This window comes from Portunus trituberculatus, chromosome 39 (assembly GCF_017591435.1).
Source record: "Portunus trituberculatus isolate SZX2019 chromosome 39, ASM1759143v1, whole genome shotgun sequence".
NCBI lineage: Eukaryota > Metazoa > Arthropoda > Malacostraca > Decapoda > Portunidae > Portunus > Portunus trituberculatus.
The window spans coordinates 3,814,028-3,840,948 of record NC_059293.1 but is presented as its reverse complement, the minus strand read 5'-3'; the positions used below and the strand labels follow the sequence as shown (position 1 = coordinate 3,840,948).

Below are 26,921 nucleotides of genomic sequence, written 5' to 3'. Positions count from 1 at the left end.
TCCGCAGTAAAAACGGATGCCACTGAAGGAAGGCTGCCAGACCGATAAAAAGAGGAAAACCACACTAAACCCAACGCCTGCGTCGGATTTGGAACCATCAGTAAAACAGGGATATCATCAGAATGGATAAAAAATGTTCTAAAAACCGTGTGTGGGACAGAGCTGGCAGAAAATCCTTCTTGCCATCCATGGCAGGAGGGCATAATGAGACAACAGGAAGCTGCCAATAACCAACTCGTGGGAACCGTAAAGAGTACACAGGAGTGGGGTCGATAGACAAGTCCATCATGAGATTTGCACTCGAAGGCCAAAAGTTTTAGGTAGACTCGGTCGAGTGACATACACCTGCGAACGCGAGTCCCGCAATATTGACAGAGGGGGACAAAATCAGGAAGGCGGTGGGTGCGAAACCAACACCGGAGCATCAAAGACTGGCGCCGGAGGTCGAGCGGCCAGAAACCAGCATCCACTAATAAGCTAGGAATTGAAGATGTCCGAAATGCACCCATAGCCAAGCGGACCCCGGCATGATGCACGGAGTCAAGCGTGCGTAGCCGTGCATCCGTTGCAGAGGAATAGATCTCACAACCGTATTCCAGCTTAGGAAGGATTAGTGTACGGTGAAGCAGCAGCAAAGTGTCCCCAAGAGGTGTGACTTAAAACCCGAAGAAGGGATAATGCCTGCCGACAAGACACCTTAAGAGAACGGAAATGGGGAACCCAGGTGAGACGGTTGTCAAACAAAAGGCCAAGATATCGAGTCGCCTCCACGCATGAGAGTCGTCTATTGGCGAGGTATAAATCCGGGTCTGGATGGACACCACGGTTGCGACAAAAATGCATGGCTACGGTCTTCGAGGTGGAGAATCGAAAACCATTCATGTTGGCCCAACTGGACACGCTATTGATCGCCAGTTGGAGCCTGCGCTCAATCAGTGACATCTTAGCAGCAGCAAAAGAAATACATAAATCATCAACATATAAGGAACTGTGAATGCCATCTGGGAGAGTATCAATAACACCATTTATAGCGACTGCGAATAATGTAAAACTAAGAATACTTCCTGTGGACGCCATCATTTAGAGCAGTAGCCTCAGAGAACACTCCCCTCGAACCCGTAAAAACGTCTGGATAAAAACTGCTGGATAAAATAGGAAGGTGGCCACGAAGGCCAAAATTAAACAAAGACTGTAAAATGCCATGACACCAAGCCGTGTCGTAGGCCTTCTCCAGGTCAAAAATGACTGTTACTTGGTGGTGGTGATTAGCGAAGGCCTCACAAGTGGAAGACTCTAGGGACAAAAGAGCATCAGTAGTAGACTTCATCTTTTGGAAGCCGTACTGTACCAATGACAAGTACTTCCCCCTCTCCAAGTACCACATGAGTCTTACATTTACCATCTTTTCTAACACTTTACAAATACAAGACGTCAAAGATATAGGACGGTAATTCGTAGCCTGGAGATTATCTTTCCCAGGCTTCGGAAATGGGAGAACCACTGCCACAGCCCAAGAAGATGGAAAGTCACCGGTATGCCAAATCATATTATAAAGATTTAATAAAAAGTTAAAAGCCCGGTCAGACATGTGACGCAAAAAGGCATAAGGAATGTCGTCTGGACCAGGAGAAGAGTCATGACACTGGGACAAAGCAGTCCGCAACTCGAAGGCAGAGAAGGGAACATTATACGACTCCCCTCCAGAGGAAGAAAAATTTATGCCGAGAGATTCCATTCTCTGGCGGTGACGTGCGCCCGGGGCTGCAGGATGCCTCCGGGAAAAACTAGCAAAGTGCTCCGCGAAGAGGTCGGCGACAGTCTTAGGGCCTGCCACCGTTCGCCCAGCAGACAACAAAACTGGTGGGGGAGGAGCAGAATACTTCCCAGCAATTCGGCGGTCTTTGTTAAAGACATCCGTAAGAGTGGTGTGGGCCAAGAGGCTCTTTGTGTCTCTTTCAAAACGCGGTGGGCCCGAGATCGACAGCGCCGAAAAGCTTCCAGGCACTGCGGGTCCCCACGATGTCGCCGGAGACGAGAGAAAGCTGCCCGTTTTTCTTTCACAGCTTTAGTGCATGCTGCGTTCCACCAAGGAACGGGACGCTTAGTAAAGCGACCGGATGTCATCCCTGTCTTAAGAGCTACTGAATGTAAAAAATCGGTAAAATAATCAACAGCATCAGCACAAGTTGAAAAGTCAGCCAGCAGACGGATAAAAGAGCTAAGGTCTGTGAATCGAGGCCAATCTGCCTTGTCTAAAACCCAGCGTGGGGGCCGGGACTGTGGCTCAGAGTTCACAGATTGTAATAAAATCGGAAAGTGGTCACTACCGTGTAAATCCGGTAGGACCCGCCAATTAAAATCAAGGAAAGAATTAGATGTACACAGAGAAAGATCGATAGCTGTAAAAGTCCCAGTAGGACTGTGGAAATGTGTAACATCCCAGAATTTAAAACCTCAATCCCTCATCCTCAATAAAAGAACCGATTAAAACCCCACGAGGATTACTAGCACCTTCATCCCACAATGGGTGACGGCCATTAAAATCTCCCAATAAAAGGAAAGGCGGAGTCAGCTGACGCACCAGGCCGTCAAGCTCACCCCTGGAGACAGGAAGCCGAGGAGGGAGATATAAACTGCAAATAGTGTAGGATCGTCCCATAAAACCTTAACAGCAACCACCTGAAGGGGAGAGTTGAGATGCAAGGGAACAACAGGCATGTCTTGACGGACAAGGTAGCTGTGCCACCGTGGTGGCCTTGGTCCAGGAAAGGAGTGTTAAAAAAGGCACGATAGCCAAGAGGACTAGTATAAGTACTATCACCAAGCATAGTCTCTTGTAGAGCTACACAGGCTGGAGAGAACTCCGACAGTGAAGCTCGGAGTTCCCCCTACGAGGCGCGAAGGCTTCTACAGTTCCACTGTAGAAGCTTGAAGATGACTATTTGTGTGCAGTGGACGGGCGAGCCTTTTGAGGCTGCCCGTGACTGACCTGACTAGAAATAATTAAACGATGAGAAGACACCGGGAGTTGAGATGTGCCGGGTCGTTGGACCGCAGCCTTTCGGCCTATCGGAGGTTGATGCGAACCATCATCACTTCTACCGGTCCTCGGAAGACGAGGATCAGGCAGGACTGCACTTTGCGATACAGTGGGTCCATGGGGGGACGACTGTGACAATATCATCGGACGTCTCCATGCTAAGACCGTCTTCATCACAAGAAGCCCGATCTGAGACGGAGGGCGTCACAGAAGGCTGGACAGAAACAACTAGAGCTACCATTGCAGAGCGGTACCTGGAGGACTCACGGTCACGTGCACCGGGAGAAACCTTAGACTGTTTAGGCTAAGCTAAATCGATCGACTCCGCAGAGCCGCGGTGCCGTTTGGTCAGGCCCTTGAAAGGCTTAGGAGATACAGGTGGCTAATGGACATCTACTATATGGGTGACTTTGGTCAAGTCCGTATTATTCTCGTCACTTCTTAGAGATGACTCAACCGAGTCATCGGACAAAAGGGCAAACCTATTGGCCAAATGAACAGGACCATCCGCCCCAACCGAGCGAGAGGTAGCAGAAGTTGTCGTCTTCGGTCCGGCAGACTCAGCTGAAGAGCGAGCGGCCAATGAAGCATAGGATGTCGCACCAATACCATCCTTCTGGCGGTACAGGAGTTCGCGGCGGGAACTACCAAGGCTGATGAATTGGTTGTTAGCAAGCTGTAAAATGTCCTGCTCCAGGCGATACCTTGGGCATTGCCTGGAACGTACCTGGTGAGCATCACGGAAATGGAAACAATAAGCAGCAGTATTGCAATGCTCCTCAGAATGTGAGTCTAGTGCAGAGCAATTACCATATCGAGAAGCTTCCTTACATGAGCTTTTGCCGTGACCGTACCCATAGCATGAGAAACACTGAAAAGAGGGCGAGAAACAAAACGCCTCACCCTAAGATTGATAGGACCGATATGAACACGGTCTGGGAGGGTGGAACCAAAGAAGGTGAGAAGGACCATGTTGGAAGAGTTCCTCATCTTAGTCACCTTTTGGACTGAGCTAGGACACATTGCTAGTATTTTCTCTTCTGCGAATTCATAAAGATCTTGATTATAAACACAACCTTTGCTATAATTAAAGGTGGGGTGAGCCTTAACAGTCTCAAACATGCTGTCAGAAGGGTATGGGAGATATTGCAACATCCTCGCTTGCGTAATATCTTTAGCTCGCACTAGCACCCCCTTCCCATACTTCTTCAGATTCCCCTCAAGAACAGAAAGCCCCTCATCCTGGGGTTTCATTGGTATTGTCGCATTCACCATGTTAATTATTCGTCGTAGACGAAGCCTCCCTTGTGAAGTGACTTCGGCTGCAAAATTGAGACAACCTATTAGTAATTCCTGCTGATGTCATGGTATGTGAGACACATGCTCGGAAGATGTAGCAATGCATTATCTTTTCAAATGCCCACTGTAACGTTGCATTTTCTTTTGAAATGCCCACTGTAGCATTACATAAGTTCCAATCCATTTCCAACCAGCGAATCTGTTGCATATGTGATAAACTTCTCTCTGTTCACAAGAAAATCCATGGATTTGGTTCAGTGCAGGGTGGTACTGACAGTTTCCTGAGCCTTTGTCTGTGATTGCGCTGCCAACAGCAAATTGTCGAGATACATGAGACACCTCACTCCTCTTGTCACCAGGGATTGTGCTACGACCTGTGTCAGCCTGATAAAGACCCTGGGAGCAATGGAGAGACCGAAGGGCATCCTGATGAATTGGTAAGTCTCTGAACCGACCTGAAAAGTAAGAAAAGGGCGGAATCGAGAATGAATGGGTATATACCAGTAAGCCTCTGACAGATTGAGACTGGCCCATTAGTTGCTTTGCCGTAAACTTGTGCGTACTTGCCCAATTGTCAGCATTCTGAACCTGAAGCTTTGGATGTGACTATTAATTAAGTTTACTCAAGTCAAGGATCAGCCTTCATTGATCTGAGTTCTTTTTTGGAACCATGAAAATGCGGGAGAGGAAGTTTTTCCTGTCGTTCTCTCTACTACACCCATGGCTAATAAGTCTATCACCTGGGCCCTTACCTCTTAGGATGTTGGAGACCAGCTGGGTGGGATGTTTAGTCTTGGCATGAATGTCCAAGGTCAAGACCCCTTTTGACCACTGTGGCAGCCCAGCCGCGCTTTGGCCATGCTGCTCTCCAACCCAAGAAGAGGCCTAAGACAGCGGCGTCATTTCCGTTTGGAAACTTGACGTCCAGCAAACCTGGCAGACTTGGCCTTTGGAGAATTTGGCGCACGACGTTGGTGGTTGTCAACGCTCTCCTGAGTGTGAGGAAAAAGCCCCTCCTGTGAGAAGACGGTAGCGCCTGCTCTTGTCCTTACGAAAGAGCTGCGGCTATGAACTAGAAAACTGCCGTTTTCTCATCTTGGGAGGACTCTTGTATCGTGTAGGTGCAGGAGGAGCTACCACCTTAATAACTGGGCGTTGCGATTCCAGGGCAGCGTCTAGTACAGTGTGGGGAACTATGGCGGGCGAACCTGGATCACCTCATAGTACCCACTGTTTCTGATCTTCAGGTAGCTTCATCAAGGCCTCCTGGTAAAGAAAGATACGGGCTGCCACTGCCTTGTTGAGCACAGAACGTACTGTGGCCGAGTTGGCATAAGCACACGCATCCAAGGTTACTGAGATGGTGCGAAGAATATCCTTGAGGGTAGCCTTTGTAGCTGGTGACAAGATCGTTGGTCCACTGAGCCAACTGAAAACAGTCTAGACACGGAAATAGCATGTGCCGCAGCATGACTCTCATCTATGTTCTTCCTTAGAAGCTCTTCCTTCACCGTGGCAGCCTGACAGGGAATGCCTCCTTGCGTCCCTTTTGCCGCTAATAGGAAGTCCAGCAGCTCCTTCAGCTTGTCTGATGAATGTGAAGTAACCAGAATAGCAGTGATAGTAGGAGGAGACTTGCCCAAGGCTTGATTCACTCCCAGCTCCTAAAGTTTAGCAATGTTCATGTTGACATGAGACCAGTAATGGTGGCCTTGATTAGCCATGCAGTACTATCCGTGCCGCATCTGAAGGACACTGAATACCTACAGAACTGCCTTTGGCTAGAAGGGGAACCTTAAGGAGACACTTCATGGCATCAACTGCAGCTGCAGGTGGAACAAACTTCACGTGGTGTTTGATGCCCGAGTGTGAGTATGCTAAGCTATGGAACTCGTGCCTGTGTTCCATGCCTTTGGCTTCTCATAATCCCACATCGGTCCGAAGCCCCAAATCATCACAGGATGGCTGGCTAATCCAAACCCAGTGGCCTTCTAGAAAGGCAACCATGGCAAAGGAAGCGACTAGGTACCAGTGAAAATCCAAGAGGAACGGATCAGCTCCCATTGGGACCGAAGACGTAGAAGGGGCATCCTGGTAGGATTGCTTGCTGGGAGCGGCGGAGACTGACTGAGGTGTCTGTCAAGGAGAAGTAGGCCCACTTTTACTACCAACTTGGCGTGAAGGAGGGTTCAAGCAAAACTAAGTTGCTTGTGAAGGGGTTGGGGATGGAAGGTTGCAGCTCCTGTCACTCAAAGTATCTTGGCCTGAGTGCGAACGACGACACTTGTTGTGCCCGTGCTCTGAAGAGTCTCCATGGTCAGAATCCGCTGATGAGGATAACCGAGAAGAGGAACGCTGATTTAGAGCTTGGGGGGATAAGACACAACGTTCAGTAATAAATTCTCCATACGTTCCTGCCACTGTCTGTCTTGGTCGTGGGTGGAGCATGAACAACCACACTGGGAACGTAAACCCAGTCAGAGGTGGATATGAGGCGACTATGGAGAGAGTCGCAGTACCACTGACTCCGACAGGTGAAGAAGAACGAGGAGAGAGCTGCTGAGAAGGCAGGGGAAAAAATGGAAATTATTCCATTAGGCACTGGAACAGCTTAGGTCATATGGCACCGCTAGGGTTCACAGGAGAACGCTACATCTCCCACTGTGAAACTAGGCTTGGCAAGGATTCGAAACCGGGCCTCCTAGATCAGAGACCCGAATATGAGCTGTCTTAATCAACTATGCCACCCAGCCCCCCCAAGGCAAGAGGGATCTGTGCGGCTTGGAGGCGACAAGGAGGGAGTCCGTTCACCCTGTGGAGATGACGAACCTGTTCTAAGCTGGGCAATGGTAACCGCAGTAGCGGTGCAAGAGAATCCCAGCCTTTTCTCCAGTTAGAGATCTGCCCACCTTAGTAGACCTCCTGATCTGTGTCGCTTAGACTTGAGGGCAGCTGTCCACTATTCCTTCAGATGATTCAGGGCGTTGACTGGAACGAGAGAATCCGACTCTGAAGGAAGCACTACCAACAACCAGGTCCGGCACACATCGCAATTCCTGGGCTGGTACTGGTCATCACGAATACAGAAGGAGTGCCCCATGCACATCCTATGCTTTCTGGCTTTGAAGGAGTCCAATAAGCTGGGAGCCTCACATTGCAATCTGCCATGCTTCTGCCGAAAGGGAAAATAAGGGATGAGAGGCCATGGGAAAGCAGGAGTCAACCTAGTAAATCCAATCCTGCAATGGAAAATGAATCAGTCAGCCCACGAAAGGTGAATCGCTCAGCCTGCTAATAAGACACTTGGCTGAGGAGGAAGCGATGAAACACGCGGCACGCTGTGGCAGTGAATAACGTGGCTAGTGAGAAGTGAATCGCTTCACCAGCAGAGTGGTGAGGAGACACTTAGCTCGAGAGTAGGCGATGAAACACACGCCACACCATGGGGGTGAATCACGCAGACAGTGAGAAGTGAATCGCTCTACCAGGAGAGTGGTGAGGAGACACTTAGCTGGGAAGGAGGCAATGAAAAACACGCCATACCGTGGGGGTGAATCCTCCACCAACAGAGTTCAGACGAGGCAGAACTGAAACAAAGAGAAACAACTCCCTGACATAATGAAATAGACTGGAGGAAGTGGATGCCTTCACGAAGAAGGCAGCAGTGAGGCAGGAAGCCTCTCCTACTAGACATAATTTTTCTAGTGTGCCCAAAGCATTGCTTTGGATGGTTGGGAAATTGTTAAGCTGTTCGGTATAGTCTAAACTGTGTTGCAAGCAATTTTCCCGTTATTCCTAGCAAGTACACTAGCCAATGACAGTGCCCTATAGAAAATTTGTTATGGTCCTAAATGGTTAAGTTTCTTCACAGTACTGTATGATGCATGTCCTGCCAGACCAGCTGATGTCTTTTGGCGGCAGCAGTGAGCCGTGCGCATCGGTCAGACTGAGTTCCATTGGCAGGCTGGGCGTGGAACTTAACAAGACGTATGCTGCCAAAATATTCGTCTTCATGGAGAAACACCTTGGAATCTCCAATGACAGGTGGGTCTCTCTCTCTCTCTCTCTCTCTCTCTCTCTCTCTCTCTCTCTCTCTCTCGCTTAGTGCCTCTTTTCTTTTATCTTTTCTCTTCCTTTTCCTTTTCCCTTTTCTTGCTTTCACAATCACTTGCACCTCCACTTTACAAATCCTCATCCTCCTTGCTGTCATAATTCAAATCAGAATACTGTAATCTACCTTTGATCCTCAATAACCCATTAGATTTTAGTAAGGGGAAGAACTCCCTGGAAGGGGTTTCTCTTGCGGCAAAGCATTTTTCTCTTTCTCATAGCTTCCTTTCTGAAACACAAATAATAATGTTGTCCTTTGCATGACTCGACTCCTCATAAGAATGAGGGCCTGTATGCTTAGTGCCATTAGGTTTGCAATTGTGAATAAATCTAACCCAAGCAACAATATTCAGAACTTTGGTGAAATCACTATATATCTATAAAATTCAAATATATATGTGGTTTCTTCATTAACAGTCATAAGTACTTCTTCTTCCTTACATATATTCTTCATTAGGAAGAGCAAAACTATGTATTTCTTCATCATCATTAACTCTAACACATAAAATAATGAGGAATTAGATAACCGTTTGAGACTTTTTAGCCACATGTCATTAGCAATAAGTTGATCATCCAGAACATCTCGGATCATCAGATCAGCAACGTTGTTATCTGTACCTGGACAATGGTATCAGTCACTTAGAGAAGTCAGTTTCAGTTTTCAGTTACTTTGTTAGCAAGAAACGTTTTCCCTTTTGGGGGATTATCCCTTATCCAAGACAGAAAAACTTTTGAATTTGCCCAGTAAACTAATCTTACACTTTCAGGCAAATGCTAGGCAGATTTTACATAATAGATGAGACGAGCACTCAACAAAGCTCCATATAGCAGAGGTAAAGCAACCCGTTTGATAGGAACCATTTTTGTTCTGGACAAAACAAAGTATACATGAAACTCCTCCTATGATTTAGGCATACGTAATTATACACTACTACCTTAAACTTTCTCAGAAGCACAACTATAAAGCATGTACATCCAAACCTTCAACGGACCTTTACATTAATTTTGGAAAATAGCATCTTTCAAGTTCAAAAGCCTTGAGAGTCTTTATGCTGTCAACCCAACACTCAAATTTCAGCTACAAATCATGTGGTAGGCTTTCATCCTAACCAAGTCCAAGACACCAAATTTCTTGAAACAATATTTTGGCGTACATAGTGAAAGGACTTATCAACCCCAAATGGTCAAATGTTTTTGCAATTAAACTTAAAAAATTTCTCTTGGTGAAAATGAAATCAAATTCATCACCCAACAAGTCCCTAAAATAAAAACGCATCTTTGAAAGGAATTCCAGTACATTCCTAATAATTTAGTTACATCATCAACCTCAGACTCAAAAATACTAATAATGCTGATTAATTGATCAAAAAGTAATTTTCAGCGTGCCACTTGGATAGTCATACTATCATCTGATTATATTTTCTGAGCTTCACTAAGCATTTTACTGGCGGCTTTAACAGTAGATGCTCCAGAGAGCCAATCATTAACATACAGTTTTTTTTTTTTTTGAAGCTCTTTTACTGTTACTGAATCAGGGTAAGCATTCAAATGGTGTTGAAGAATGTCATTCAGTAAAAACAAATCTCATCACATGTAGGTATTCTTACTGCATTGACACAAAAACCGGTGAAAATCCTGGTCAGCGCATTGAATCCCAATCTGCAAAAATGCCTTTGCAATATCTGCAGTCAAAACAACATTCCATTTTCTAAACCTTAACAAAATTTCAACAAGATCAGGAATTAGTGATGGCTCAGATTCTAAACAGTCATTCAAAGAAATACCATTAGGTCATGCTACAGAAGCATCAAACACAGGCCTTATTTTTGTGGAAACATGCTGTCTGATTACAAGTCTATGTGGCAAATAGTAAGAGGTATAAGGACTTTCAAAATCAGAAAGAGGATGGTAAGAGGTATAAGGACTTTCAAAATCAGAAAGAGGAACCTCAATAATAATACTATTCTCCTCATAACTCTTGAGAACTTGATCATAATGCCTCTTTCATATCAGGATTTTTCTCGAACTTATAATCAAGGAGACAATCTCTACCTTGCACCCTTCTCAACTTTGCATCCAAGGCAAAGCAACCTCATACCTGCCATTAACATACTGAATTGCGTTCTGAAAGGTACCCAAAACTGTTTTTTTGGTAGGTCTATCTTTCTCAGTTTAAATACTTATGCTTTTTAAATTCCAAAAGTTATGCAAATCAGATTCATTGACATGATTAGCAGTACTTATACATAACTTTTTTTTTTGCTATATTATAACCTATAGCACCTGTAGGCATTCTTAAAGAGTACGGGAAGCGCTGTCCAGCTTCCACCCATTATATTAGTGGCGCAGGCAATTTCATTTAAAGTGGTACCCATATTAGGGCCCATATCACCTCCCTAAGCGCATCTTTGGTGTAAGGCAAATACACCTCCGCCTAGAATCTAAGTATCATGGTGACATGTAGGACACTTTAAACCACTTAACAAATGACAAAGTTTCAAGGCGGCACGTGGTGGGACTCGAACATGGATGTCTACCTGATCCTCACACTCACCATCTTATCCACTACCCTGTCAGATGAGATATTATCTCCTCATGGGCCTTTAAACAAGAACCAAACAAAATCCAATCAATTATTGATTTGTGGGCCACTAATTCTCCCAATTTCACAACACTGTCTACTGAAATAAACCTCCAATAATTATCCTGACCTAACAATATATCCAAAATGATGTTATGATAATGTCTATAGTCATCAGCTAAAGGCAGATGTGTGACCATAATGAAATGGGGTATAAATCGAAATGGCACGAAGCTTTTAGAAACAAGAGCACCAGGAAAGTACCTGACTTCAGGAAGGCTAATTTCGAAGCCAAACGGGGGGGGCGGTTAAGTAATGCACGTGAGAGAAGGAAGGCAGGATCAGAGAGGTTGGATGAAGTGTAAAGTCGGAGAAGGGGAGAGTGTGAGCGGTCAGGTTGTGGGATCTGGGTCAGATCAGGCTGAGAGGAATGAAGTGAAGTTGGTGGGAGCAGGGCAGGTGAAGGTTGATGAGGTGTATAGCTACTTTCTTGATGAATTACAGAGGAGTCAAATAGCTAACATTCCATATAAAACAATAAGATCACAAAGGAACGACCCTAAGTAAATGGCAGATTAAAACAATGCATAGGATAGAAGAGGAATATACATAAGAGACTAAAGGAAGGCGATGAGGTTTTAATGCTACAATACAATAAATTAGTGAGAACAGTTAAGAGGTTAACGAAAAAAAGCTGAAAGTGAATAAGAGTTGAGGGTAGCCAGTCAAGCAAAGACGGCTCCGACGGGATTTTTTCAGTTAAATAAGAAAAAAAGCAGAAGAAATGGATTCTTTAGAGACAACTAATCGGGGAGATGGTTAGTTCTGAGGTAGAGATTAGTAAAAGAATGGACGAGTATTTTTAACTGTTTTCACCCAAGAGAACACACAGGAAATTTCTAAGGCAGAGGAGAGTGAGAAGCTGACAAATATTCATATAACTAAGATGGTAGAACAGGAGATAGATAAGCTGAAGAAATTCAAGCCACCAGGACCTGATGAAATATACCCAAGGGTACTTAGGGAGTGCAAGGAGATCATCAGTGAGCCATTAGCAGTGCTTTTTAGGATGTCACTGGAGTCAGGTGAGGTACTGATAATGTGGAGAGAAGCTAATGTAGTCCCAGTATATAACTAGGGCGAGAAATCCCCTAACGACTAATTACAGGCCTGTCAGCTTAACTTCAGTTGTGGGTAAATTAATGGAATCAATAATAGCGAAAAACATTAGGGAACACTTAGCCAAACACAGCTTGATAAATCTCTCAGCAACAAACTTGTTGAGTTTTTATAGTAAGGTTTATGAGGTGGCAGATAATGTTGATAATAATGACATCCTATACTTAGATTTCAGTAAAGCATTTAACAAGTTACCACACCAGAGGCTCTTGAGAAAGTGTAGGTGTCCACGCGAGGTTTGTAAACACCGTGTTTCTTATGACCCTTTACTCAAACTAGAATTTCACAAGTACATAACGAAACATCACCACGAAGCGAGGACGTGCGTAACGTGGCAGCCAGGAGGTACGAGGTACGCCAGCGGCACAGAGGCGTTCCTTTATCAGATACGCTGGAACACGTAGCAGCCGTCCACTCACAACCGTAGTCCAAATCATAGCGATACAAAGCAGCAGCTCAGGACGTGGCAGCGTGCAGCGACCAGCGACGGCAACCTTAAACGTGGCAGAGTGGACGCGACAGCATGCAGTGACCAGAAACGGCAGCCCAGAACGTGGCAGAGTGCTGTAACAGGGTGCAGTCCCAGAGTGCAGAATGCGTGCAGTAGGTGTAGCTGCCGGAATCTGCCGCTGCCACAGCTCCACAGCTCCACCGGCCAGCCCCCCCAGATGGGAACCGCCTTGTCGTGGTGGGAGGGCTTGCGTGCCCCTGTGACCTGGCGAGCTAGGCTAGAGGGGGCTTAGGCCCCTGCTCCGCCCTTTCGAGGGGGAAAGGGCTACCCATGCTAGTAAGGTCGCCAGTGAGGGGCCAGACTAAATGGTTCCTACGTAGGCTGCCAGTGGACCAGCGGAGCCACCCGCTGGAGGGATCGCCCAATAGGGGCTGTCCTGTGCTGGATGGTTGGGTGTCCAGGCTGGGATGCTCTGTCGTGGACAAACTTTCGTATCATGTGGGACCTTTTTTCAAAACGACTGGTCCGCATGGGGACGAGTTACCCCGTCCACGGCAGCCAGCGCTCCCTCCCATTGTAGTCCCAGTGGGTGGTTTCCCTTGCCCCTGGAGCCAATTTTTGTGTAACTTTTTACATGTGGTTAAACACAAAAAAACAGTCAGGTTCTCGTGAGGTGGCTGACCTGGCCCGCGAGACGTCATCTTCAGGTCTGAGTGGGAAGGAGGATTCCCTCCACAAGAGCCTCCCCAGCAGTCTCTTGTTCTGGGAGTTCTTCCGAGGGGCGTATTTCTGCTGCATATGACTCCCTTGTGATGGTAAATGTTAATCCATCATTTTCCTACCACGCCTTGCACTCACTTCTCAAGGTGTATGGCACGGTTCTACGCATTCGACTGGTTTATGAAAAGGACTTTCCATCTAACCGTTGCTATGTAACTTTTCTGTCATGTGATGAAGCCCGTCTGGCTTATGAAAATGTAGCATCTCTGCCCCTTGCCGGCCATGGCTTTAAAACTGAATTTCTCCAGTCACGTAATATTTCAGAGAGTGACATGGATTACATCCCAAATGTTTTTGAAAACTATTTAGAGAATTCAGTTCCAGCAGTCCGCCAGATCCCGCCTCCACGTTGGTTTGTGGCGTACTATAGAAATGGGCGTGGAATTTCATCCATGCCTCCCGGTACCTGTCCAAAGAAATCGGCACGATTCCTGAGGGAATCTGAAAAAGTATGGAAGGGGTGCTTGTGCGAGCAAAGATCTCACGCAAGCGAGGATGTTGCAACATCTCCCATGCCCTTCTGACAGCATGTTTGAGACTGTTAAGGCTCATCCCACCTTTAACTATAGCAAAGGTTGTGTTTATAGTCAAGATCTCTATGAATTCCCAGAAGAGGAAATACTAGCAATGTGCCCTAGCTCAGTACAAAAGGTGACTAAGATAAGGAACTCCTCCAACATGGTCCTTCTCACCTTTTTGGTTCCACCCTTCCTGACCGTGTTCATATCGGTCCTATCAACCTTAGGGTGAGGCACTTTGTTTCTCGCCCTCTTCAGTGCTTCTCATGCTATGGGTACGGTCACGGCAAAAGCTCGTGTAAGGAAGCTTCCCGATGTGGTAATTGCTCTGCACTCGACTCACATTCAGAGGAGCATTGCAATGGTGCAGCTTATTGTTTTCATTGCCGTGATGCTCACCAGGTACGTTCCAGGCAATGCCCCAGGTATCGCCTGGAGCAGGACATTCTACAGCTTGCCAATAGTCAGTTTATCAGCCTCGGTAGCGCCCGCCGTGAACTCCTGTACCGCCAGAAGGACGGTACTGGTGCGACATCCTATGCTTCATTGGCCGCTCGCTCTTCGGCTGAGTCTGCCGGTCCGAAGACAACTCCTCCTGCTACCTCTCGCTCTGTTGGGGCGGGTGGTCCTGTTTATCTGGCTAACAGGTTTGCCATTTTGTCTGATGACTCGGTTGAGTCATCTCTTAGAAGTGACGAGAAAAATACGGACTTGACCAAAGTCACCCATGTAGTAGATGTCCATTTGCCACCTGTATCTCCTAAGCCTTTCAAGGGCATAACTAAGCGGCACCGCGGCTCTGCGGAGTCGATCGATTTAGCTCAGCCTAAACAGTCTAAGGTTTCTCCCGGTGCACGTGACCGTGAGTCCTCCAGGGACCGCTCTGCAATGGTAGCTCCAGTTGTTTCTGTCCAGCCTTCTGTGACGCCCTCTGTCGCAGATCGGACTTCTTGTGATGAGGACGCTCTTAGCATGGAGACGTCCGATGATATTGTCACAGCCGTCCCTTGCGGACCTGCTGTATCGGAAAGTGTAGTCTTGCCTGACCTTCGTCCTCCGAGGACCGGTAGGAGTGATGGTGGTTCGCATCATTCACCGGCAGGCCGAAAAGCTGCGGTCCAACGACCCGGCACATCTCAACACCCGGTGTCTTCTCGTTGTTTGATTATTTCTAGTCAGGTCAGTCACGGGCAGCCTCAAAAGGCTCGCCCGCCCACTGCACCCAAATAGTCATCTTCAAGCTTCTACAGTGGAACTGTAGAGGCCTTCGCGCCTCGTGGGGGGAACTCCGAGCTTTGCTGTCGGAGATCTCTCCAGCCTGTGTAGCTCTACAAGAGACTATAATAGGTGATAGTACTTATTCTAGTCCTCCTGGCTATCGTGCCTTTTTAACACTCCTTTCCCTGACCAGGGCCACCACGATGGTACAGCTATTTTAGTCCGTCAGGATATACTTGTTATCCCGATACAACTTAACTCTCCCCTTCAGGTGGTTGCTGTTAAGGTCTTTATGGGACGACTGTACACTATCTGCAGTTTATATCTCCCTTCTCGGCTTCCTGTCTCCAGGGGTGAGCTTGACGGCTTGGTGCGTCAGCTGACTCCGCCTTTTCTTTTGTTGGGAGATTTTAACGGTCATCACCCATTGTGGGGATGAAAGTGCTAGTGAGGATGAGGGATTGGAGATTTTAAATTCTGGGGATTTTACACATTTCCACAGTCCTACTTGGACTTTTACAGCTATCGATCTTTCTCTTTGTACATCTAATTCTTTCCTTGATTTTAATTGGCGAGTCCTACCGGATTTACACAGTAGTGACCAGTTTCCGATTTTATTGGAATCTGTGAACTCTGAGCCACAGTCCCGCGCCCCACGCTGGGTTTTAGACAAGGCAGATTGGTGTCGATTCACAGACCTTAACTCTTTTATCCGTCCGCTGGCTGACTTTTCTACTTGTGCTGAGGCTGTTGATTATTTAACCGATTTTTTAAAATTTCTTTAGCGCTTCAGACAATCCCTAGGACGTCAGGTCGCTTTACTAAGCGTCCCGTTCTTTGGTGGAACGCAGCATGCACTGCAGCGGTAAAAGAGAAACGGGCAGCTTTTCTCGTCTCCGGCGACATCGTGGGGACCCGCAGTGCCTGGAAGCTTTTCGGCGCTGCCGAGCTCGGCCCGCCGCGTTTTGAAAGAAGCACAAAGAGCCTCGTGGAAAGCCTATGTCTCTTCCATAAACGTCCGCACCCCTCTTACGGATGTCTTCAACAAAGTCCGCCGAATTGCTGGAAAGTATTCTGCTCCTTCCCCACCAATTTTGTTGTCTGCTGGGCGAACGGTGGCAGACCCTAGGAATGTCGCCGACCTCTTCGCGGAGCACTTTGCCAGTGTTTCCCGGAGGCATCCTGCAGCCCGGGCGCATGTCACCGCCAGAGAATGCTATCTCTCGGCATGAACTTTTCTTCCGCTGGAGGGGAGTCTTATAATGTCACTTTCTCTGCTTTGTCCCAGTGTCACGACTCTTCTCCTGGGCCAGATGATAATCTTATGCCTTCTTGCGCCACATGTCTGACAGTGCTTTTAACTTTCTTTTAAATCTTTATAATATGATTTGGCATACCGGTGACTTTCCTACTTCTTGGGCTGTGGCAGTGGTTCTCCCATTTCCGAAGCCTGGGAAAGATAATCTCCAGGCTACGAACTACCGTCCTATATCTTTGACATCCTGCATTTGTAAAGTTTTAGAAAAGATGGTAAATGTAAGACTCATGTGGTACTTGGAGAGGGGGAAGTACTTGTCATCGGTACAGTACGGCTTCCGAAAGATGAGGTCTACTACTGATGCTCTTTTATCCCTAGAGTCTTCCATTTGTGAGGCCTTCGCTAATCACCACCATCAAGTAACAGTTTTTGACCTGGAGAAGGCCTACGACACGGCTTGGTGTCATGGCATTTTACAGTCTTTGTTTAATTTTGGCCTTCGTGGCCACCTTCCTCTTTTATCCAGCAGTTTTTATCCAGACGTTTTTACGGGTTCGTGGGAGTGTTCTCTCTGAGGCTACTGCTCTAAATGATGGTGTTCCACAGGGAAGTATTCTTAGTGTTACATTATTTGCAGTCGCTATAAATGGTGTTATTGATACTCTCCCAGATGGCATTCACAGCTCCTTATATGCTGATTTATGTATTTCATTTGCTGCTGCTAGGATGTCACTGATTGAGCGCAAGCTCCAACTGGCAATCAATAGGGTGTCCAGTTTGGCCTACATGAACGGTTTTCGATTCTCCATCTCGAAGACCGTAGCCATGTATTTTTGCCGCAACCGTGGTGTCCATCCTGACCCGGATTTATACCTCGCCAATAGACGCCTCTCATGCGTGGAGGCGACTCGATATCTTGGCCTTTTGTTTGACAACCGTCTCACCTGGGTTCCTCATTTCCGTTCTCTTAAGGTGTCTTGTCGGCAGGCATTATCCCTTCTTCGGGTTTTAAGTCACACCTCTTGGGGTGCGGACAGGGACACTTTGCTGCTGCTTCACCGTACACTAATCCTTCCAAAGCTGGAATACGGTTGTGAGATCTACTCCTCTGCAACGGATGCACGACTACGCACGCTTGACTCCGTGCATCATGCTGGGGTCCGCTTGGCTACGGGTGCATTTCGGACATCTCCAATACCTAGCCTACTAGTGGATGCTGGTTTCTGGCCGCTCGACCTCCGGCGCCAGTCTTCGATGCTCCGGTGTTGGTTTCGCACCCACCGTCTTCCTGATTTTGTCCCCTGTCTGTCAATATTGCGGGACTCGCGCTCGCAGGCGTATGTCACTCGACCGAGTCTCCCTAAACCTTTTGGCCTTAGAGTTGCAAATCTCATGGCGGAGTTATCTATCGACCCCACTCCTGTGTACTCTTTCCGTCTCCCGCGAGTTGGTTATTGGCAACTTCCAGTTATCTCATTATGCCCTCCTGCCACGGATGGCAAGAAGGATTTTCTGCCAGCTCTGTCGCACACTCGGTTTTTAGAACACTTTTTTTTTATCCATTCTAATGACACTCCTGTTTTTACTGATGGTTCCAAATCCGACGCAGGCGTCGGGTATAGTGTAGTTTTCCCCTCTTTTTATCGGTGTGGCAGCCTTCCTTCGGTAGCCTCCGTCTTTACTGCGTCTTTTACAATTTTTAGTGACTGTCGCAGTGCTCTTACTGCTCTCTCTTCCACTGTCTCCTTTAATCCTCTGGTTTTATCAGCCCTGGAGTGGCTATACCTACTTACCAGAAGAGGATATCGTGTTGGGTTCTGTTGGGTCCCTGGTCACGTTGGTGTTCCAGGGAATGAACACGCAGACCGCCTCGCTAAAAAGGCAGCAAGTCGCGCTCCACCTCTTGCCCCTATTCCGTTCCGAGAAGTATTTCCTGTAATTCGTGAGGCAGTTGCTGCACTTTGGCAGAGGAGATGGCTAACGGGGGTTGCAACCTCAAAAATGGGAAAGATTACTACTTCCACACTCCCTCAGTGGACTTACACCCATGTCCGGGATCGCCGTGCACAGACTTTATTGGCGCGACATCGTATAGGTCACACGTACCTTACACAAAGGTACCTCCTGACCAGGGACCCTCAACCTTACTGTGATGATTGCCTGGTGCCGCTTACGGTGCGGCACCTACTAGTGGAGTGCCCTAGTTTGACTGATTTGACACCGCTACCTCTACCGCTGTCGCGGTAGAGATAGCGGTGTCTATTATATCTCAAAGGTCCTTGGGCCAGAGTGCCTAGCCCAAGGCCATGATGTTTTTAGTTTTTTGGGAGAAGTGGGCCTTCTCCCAAATATGTGAATTTTATTTAATTTTATTGTATTTACTTATTTGTTTTTTAGATACTTTTAATTGCATAATTTTAATTGCTTTTAGTTAGTTTTTTTACGATGTTTTTACTATTATAGTTTTTAATCCCTTTGTTTCCTTTTCTTCCATATTTTCTTTTTACCTTTTTGTAACGGCGCTATATGACCTTAGATGTTGAGGCGCCTAAACAAAATCCATTCATCCATCCACCGGCCAGCGTGGATACGGTGACGTGTCCAAAACTGTAGTGCTCCCTTGTGCCGGTGCTTCACAAAACTGTGACGGGGCGTCGTGACACCGGCTGGTTTCACAGCTTCGGAGCACTACAAATGGTTAGAGTGCATGGCATAGAGGGTAAAATTTTAGGCTGGATTAAATCGTGGTTAGGCGATAGGCGACAGAGGGTAGTAATTAATGGATCTAATTCAGAGTGGGGTCAAGTAATCAACTGGGTGCCACAGGGTTCAGTTTTAGTGCCATTGTTATTTTTAATATACATTAATGACTTGGATAGTGGAATTAGTAGTGATATTAGTATATTTTCTCAGACAACACGAAGATAGGTAGATTAATTAGGACAGATTCGGATGCCATTGCCTTGCAGGCAGATTTGGATAGGATGAAAGAATGAACAGATAAATTCCAAATACAGTTCAACATTAACTACGCTCCACACAATAGGTACATGATAAATAAGGAGGCACTAGGAAGTTTCAAATATGAAAAATATTTAGGAATTATATTCAGATCCGATCTCGGTCAGAAAGCAATGCATAGAGGTTAGAAATAAGGTAAATAGGGTACTAGGATTTATTTTTAGGAGTGTTAAAAGCAGAAGTCCCGAAATAATACTAAAACTATACTTGGCGCTTGACTATGCGGTGCAATTCTGGGAGCCCCCCACATTTTAGGAAGGATATAGTTCTGTTGGAGTCAGTGCAAAGCAGGATGTCTAAAAAGATACAGGGGATGAGGGGATATTCCCTATGAAGCGAGACTGAAGAAACTCAATCTGCATTCTTTAGAGAGACGTAGGTTAAGAGGAGACCTGGTAGAAGTATTATTTAAGTGGTATAAGGGTTTTAACATAGGGAACATGAGCGAAGCTCTTAGGATCAGTAGCGGGGACAGAACCAGAAATAATGAGTTTAAGCTTGAGAAATTCATGTTTAGGAGAGAAATGGGAAGAAACTGGTTCTCAAACAGAGTGGATGATTAGTGGAACGGAATCAGTGGTCATGCAGTCAGTGTGGAGTCAATAGAGAGCTTTGAAAGAATATTTGATGAATATATGGATGGGGATGATAGATGGAATTATGTATCTTTAATCATACAGGGACTGCCACGTGTAGGCCAGGTGGCCTCTTGCAGCTTTCTTCTTTTCTTATGTTCTTATGCTCTTATAGGGTCCGCAACACGTCATCAGGTACTTGCTGACGTCTCAAAGGGGAACAAATAGACATTACTTCAGCAGCAAACACAAAATAGTTATGACCCTGGGTATCAAGCATGTTCACATCAAACACATTCCATTCCTTAGGCTTAGAGCTTTGTGATATCTTGTTATCAAAAGCTGAGTAGGAAATGTACTTGGATGTAACATTTGATTTTTCTATCAAAGTCATGATTCACATAGCTGGTATCTGCACCTACATCAAACACTACAATAGCTTCAGCAGAATTTCCACTATTTATTAGAACTTTGATCTTAGCTGTCTGCAATACTGTGGACTGTAATCATTGATCATGAGAAATGCCAACATGTCCAACATTATTAGTATTGACATCATTACTTAACTGAACAATTACTTGATCACTAGTTTTCTGGTTAACAGACTCTTTACTTAGTAGGTTATTAGCTTTATGCAAAGGTTTGAAAGATCTACAGAACAACACATTATGATACTCATGACACAGAGTACGCTTTGCCTAACGTTTAGAACGTCTGGATTGATGCCCTGAGAAAAGGCACTTAACACACAATCCTTTCTCCTTAACATTCTCTTCATGGGCAGGTATATCCAACTTAAGTATGATTGTGACTACACTTTTCAGATCTAAGTCACTTTTGACAAAATACCCAGTGTGTTAAGAATTCTTCAGATGACGTCAGCAGGACTGAAACCAAACTAACCTTTCTCCTTTCGATTTCTTGCTGTATAGAGCATTTTTCATTGGATGCATCCCTAAAAGTTTCTACTTTTTCAAGACGCTGGAGCCCTTGCTGAAGGAATTTCAGTAGCCACTCCAAGTCATCTTCATGTCCAGAGCTTTCTCTTGAGCATTCCAACTGTATATCTTGTGGAAGTTGAGATAGGATGATGGGGTAAACACCATGTCATACTGGTCACCATTTAACTTAATTAAGGCCTTCCAAGCTTCTTCCATGACACAACAGCTTGTCTTGTAGCTTCCATAGGGATTCACATTGATTAGCTCCCTTAACTCCAAGTAGCAAGGAAACATTCAGCAAACCTTGCACATGGGCAGAAATTAATCTCTCTGAATGGCCAATTTTTATTTCAGCAAGCCACAGGCCACCTTATAGTTTGCTGAAGAAAGATACAAGCCTTGAGTGACAGATAGCGCTTCTCCTTGAAGTAGTTACCGCAAGTAACTGAATTTGCTTATATTTGGCAGTTCATTTTAGTTAACTAAAGTCTCAAATCTGTTCCAGAATGACTGCCATTCAGGTAACTCACCAAAGTATTTGGAGAGCTCTAATCTAGGTAATTTAACTTCTGATTTTTCATTAGATATGGTAGATGCCTTGTCCTTATCATTCTTACCTGGTATTATTACCTTAAGGATAGCAAAAGGAAGCATAAAGCCACACTCTGTTGATGCGCCACCATATATACTGTAGTTGAAAGATATTCCAGGATGGATTTACTAAATAAATAAAAACTGGAAAGTGCATCATAAGCAGCAATGCATATTTTGCGGTGACTGGCAAGCTTAATCGACATAAATCACACAATATATCATTTGCTCTCTTCAAGAATATGGCTGCTTGGGCTCTTATTTTCCTGGTATCTTTGTGAAACAAATCAGTTTCATCAGTGTCTGCTTCAAGATTATCAGGATTCTCCGGTAGTAACTCAACCTCGGCCTGAAGAGCGGCAAAGGCCGCCAGCTGGTGGAAAACACTGACAGCAGAATCTAACAACTCAAAGCTGGTGTTAGTATGCTCACATAATTCTTGGAGCTCATTTTTATATTGCGCGACACCTAACCTTTGGTTGACCCCCCCCCCCTCTTCTTGCGAGTTTCTTTCAACTCCTGAGACATCTTCTCAACAATAATCCTGACTTAAATTCCTCCTAGTTTAATCCATCTAAAAGTTCCTAGTTTTAGGTACGACAATGTTGAAAAGAATCAGGAGGAACTTTGGCAAAATCAGCTAGCATAAATGAATATGACAACAAAAGACGGCAGCCATTTTGAGTTCTGAATTTCATAAAATATACAAAAATGAATAGTTTCTTCTAACATCATGTAATGCAAAATAATAATAATAATAATAATAATAATAAAATACATAATACCTTACCATTTGATATTTTCTCATAAAAAAGACTAGAAAAAAACAATACTGAAAAAAATATAACATTATAGGTGAAATTACAAATGACCCATTAGTCTTAGCTGAGACTTAAAAAAAACTTGGAGGGAAGGGGAATTGAGGCAATTAAATTATATCCTGAGGTAACTTTCAAAGTATTCAAAGATACAGTTACATTCTTAACATAGAATGTGCCTCTAGAATTGAGCATTACGTGTGCTGTTAGCTAAGTTTAGATATGGTGAGATTTCCTTCCTCCCTCACAAAAAAAATATATCATTGCTATTTTTCTATTTTATGTGTGTTCTTTGCAGAATGTTCATCGTGTTCCAGGATTTGAACACATCAACTGTTGGACACAAAGGAACAACATTCCATGAACTGTATGGCCGCTAAGTCTTTGCCACACAACACATACAAAATTAAGCAACAGATATAGTCAAGCACAGCATGCCGTGAACTATAGGGCCGCCAACACTGCACTGAGTGTGTGCGAGACTTCCCAAGTTGGCACTGGCAGTTACTGTTGCCACCTCCACATTCAATGAGGCTCAGGTCCATGTATTACAACAACAGCATTTTTGTCCGTTATCCTATGTACAGATTGACCAGGTGATGTTTACTGTGACTGTAACTATAAACACAATTAGTTTATTGTCCATATCCGATTAAATGATAAGGATATTTATTTTATTATCCCTCAGTATTACTACTCCGGTAAATCACACGATTTCCTCTCTTACCATGGCTATTTTCAAAGTTCACAAAGATTATAGCTTCTCCTTATAATGCAGAAACCTTATCATCTTGTGACTATAACAATAAAAATATGGTTAAACTTTCGTACAGTTTCAACGAGAGCCATTTAAAAGTAATGGAGGTGCGATCACAAGTTGTTCTCACAGAGTTCCAGAGTTCAGAGAATGGTCGTATCACTTGCAAAATTTCCACTGTTCCTAGAGCGGGTGTGAACAGCAGAGCAAAACAGTTACAGACGTAATGGTGAGTAAAAAATGACTGTTAAATTTTTTTGAGACTAGGAAAGGCAAAATATTATTATAATTCCTGATAAATATAGCTTCGTGAGTGTGGGAATAGTAAGCTTCACACAAAACTACATGCACTTACCACACATGCACCCTTCACTTGAAAAAAAAAAAAGGTGACTCCAAACCCAGCCTCAGAGTCCCCTTTTGGGGAGAGGACCAGAAATGTCCAAAGGTCAGACTCCCCTCTCTTGATAAAGACCCCAAATGTCTTGACACCTCTCTCTACCTTTTCTACATTAACTTCTACAACATTTGCGATCTTAGATCTAATTTTGAATCTGTGGAACAGTACCTCTCCTCAACTAAACCTTATCTTCTTTTCCTCACCGAAACACCGAAATACAGCTATCTGAGGTTACTTACAATAGCCCCTTCCCTGTTCCCCCATACTTTCTCTATTCTTATTTTCGTTCCAAAGCTGGGTGTTGCATCTAAGTGCCCAACGACTTAAACTGCTCTCGTGCCCACGCTCTCGTATCTTCCGAGTTTTCCACCATCTCGCTTCAACTCAATAGTCATTCTCTAACTAAACTCATCTGTGCTGTTTATCTCTCTCCTAACTCCTCTGACTATAGTAAATTCTTTGACTATTTAACTTCCAAAGTGAAGCATATTCTGTACCTCTACCCTTTCGCAGAGATTTTCCTTCTTGGAGATTTCAATGTTCACCACCAGCTTTGGCTTTCCTCTCCCTTCACTGGACATCTTGGTGAACTAACCTTGAACTTTGTTATCCTCCATGACCTAGAGCAACTGATGCAACACCCTACTCGTATTCCTGACCGTCTCGGAGACACACCCAACACTCTTGATCTCTTCCTCACCTCTAGTCCTTCTGCTTATGCTGTCAACCTATTATCTCCGTTGGGCTCCTCCGATAACAATTTCATTTCTGTATCTTATCTTCTGTATCTTATCTTATTTCTCCAATCCCTCCTCAGAATCCCCCAAAAGCGGTGGTGCCTCTGCCAGTTGGGGGCGACCTAAGCAGGTATTATGCTGATTTTCCCTGGAATGATTACTGTTTCCATGTCAGAGACCACCCATCTCTTTGTACTGAACGCGTAACAGAAGTGATAGTGTCTGTCATGGATGCGTACATTCCTCATCTTTTCTTAGCGTAAACCTTTTAAACCTTTGTTTAACACAGCTTGTTCTCGTGCTGTACATGATAGAGAAGTTGCCCACAAAAGGTACTTGAGTCTTCCATCTCCTGAATCTCATGCACTCTACATTTCTGCCCAGAATCATGCCAAGTCTTTTTCAACTTGCCAAACACTCCTTCATAAACAGAAAATGTCAAAATCTTTCAAACTCAAAGCTCCCCTCAAGACTTTTGGCATCTCGTCAGAAATATCTCCAATAACTTCACTTCTTCATCTTTCTCTTCTCTATTTCATCCTGATGGCACCACTGCCATCTCTTCTGTCTCTAAAACTGAACTCTTCTCTCAAACCTATGCTAACAACTCCACCTTGGATGATTCTGGGCTTGTTCCTTCCTCTCTTCCTGACTATTTCATGTCTTCAATTAAAGTTCTTTGTAATGATTTTTTCCATGCCCTCGCTGGCCTAAACTCCCGGAAGGCTTATGGACCTGATGGGGTCCCTCTTATTGTTCTCAAAAACTGTGCTTCCGTGCTTGCACCTTGCCTGGCCAAACTCTTTCAACTTTGTCTATCAACTTCTACCTTTCCTTCTTGCTGGAAGTTTGCCTACATTCAGCCTGTTCCTAAAAAGTGTGATCGTTTTAATACCTCAAATTACCGCCCTCTAGTTTTAATTTCTTGCTCGTCTAAAGTTTTTGAATCTATCCTGAATAGGAAGATCCTTAAACATCTGTCACTTCGCAATCATCTATCTGATCGTCAGTATGGTTTCCGTCAAGGTCACTTTACTGGTTATGTGGTTTTCCTTGCTGGGTCTTTGTCGCCCTCTTTTAGAGATTTTGGTGAAACGTTTGCTCTAGCGTTAGACATTTGAAAAGCTTTGATAGAGTCTGGCATGAAGTTTTGATTTCAACACTGTCCTCCTACGGTTTCTATCCTTCTTTCTACAACTTTATCTCAAGTTTCCTTTCCGACCGTTCTATTGCTGCTGTGGTAGAAAGCCACTGTTCTTTATCTAAATCTATTTATAGTGGTGTTCCTCAGGGTTCTGTCCTGTCACTCACTCTCTTTGTATTATTCATTAGTGATCTTCTTAACCAAACTTCTTGCCTTATCCACTCCTACGCTGATGATACCACCCTACATCTTTCCACGTCCTTTCAGAGACGACCAACCCTTCAGGAAGTCAACAGATCACGCAGGGCGCGCCACATATCGCCTGACGTCTGACCCTTCTAAGATTTCCGATTGGGACAGAGAAAATCTAGTAGTTTTCAATGCCTCAAAAACTCAATTCCTACATCTATCAACTCGACATAACCCTCCACACAACTATCTTTTCTTCAATGACACTCAACTGTTTCCCACATCCACATTGAATATCCTCGGTCTGTTTTTATTCATAATCTGAAATGGAAACTTCAAATCTCATCTCTAGCGAAAGCAGCTTCTATGGAGTTAGGCTTTCTGCGGCGTCTCCGCCAGTTTTTCTGGGCCCTCCAACGGCTTACTCTGTACAAGGAAGGCCATTATCCGCCCCTGTATGGAGTACTCTTCGCATGTTTGGGAAGTTCCACTCACATAGTTTTATTAGATAGGTTGAAATCAAAAGTTGTTCTCCTCATCAACTTCCCTCCTCTGACTGTCTTCAGCCTCTTTCTCATTGTCGAAATGTTTTATCTTTTTCTATCTTTTATCGCTATTTTCATGCTAGCTGTTCTACTGATCTTGCTAACTGCGGCCTCACTGCACAAAGCTTTCTTCTTCCTCTCATCCCTATTCTGTCCAACTCTCTAATGCAAGAGTTAACCAGTACTCTCAGTCATTCAAACCTTTCACATGTACACTCTGGAGCTCCCCACTATCGCTTTTTTTTTTCCTGTAGAGAACCAACACCCAAGAGGGCCTCTTTTTAATGTTTTTTCGCCCTTGGCTGGCCCTCTCTCTTACATAGAAAAAACAAACAATTTTGATGATTCTATGGCATTTTGTGTTGAGGGGTAGGGATACTCTTACTATCTACGATTTCACAAAGGAGGTAACGATAGATGAAAATAAAAGATGGAAAAGAAGAAAAGAGCAAAAAAATAATAAGAAAGAAAAGAAGAGAAGAAAATTAGTTTCACGAATCTTAAGAGAAAGTAAATGCACAAAAATACTTCAGCTCTTTATTTTCCACTTTCAATTTTTTTAAAAATTTCATCATGGAAAATTAGATGACGCAGGAAACTGAGAGGAAAATATTTTGCAGAGGAGCCGTTAAGAGTTGTTAATTAAGAAGACGGAATCACGGAAGTAACCCAACATGTAAGAGGATCATCCATGGTTTTATAGAAAGAGCACAAACATCACAGTTACTTTTTATTCAACTCGCCTGACGTCTGTTAGGATATGTGAAAA

General features: G+C 44.8%; 1 protein-coding gene across 1 annotated transcript in view; it reads left to right on the top strand.

Annotated features, from left to right (window-relative positions):
• LOC123515620 (macrophage migration inhibitory factor-like) overlaps positions 1–23,206 on the top strand; it is a 32,108-nt gene extending 8,902 nt beyond the window's left edge. Inside the window, exons 3-4 of the mRNA XM_045274410.1 lie at positions 8,211–8,383; positions 22,679–23,206. Of these exons, the coding sequence (XP_045130345.1) occupies positions 8,211–8,383; positions 22,679–22,760 (255 nt within the window). The 3' untranslated portion in view covers positions 22,761–23,206. The remainder of the gene's footprint in view (positions 1–8,210; positions 8,384–22,678) is intronic.
• Positions 23,207–26,921: the final 3,715 nt, after the last annotated feature.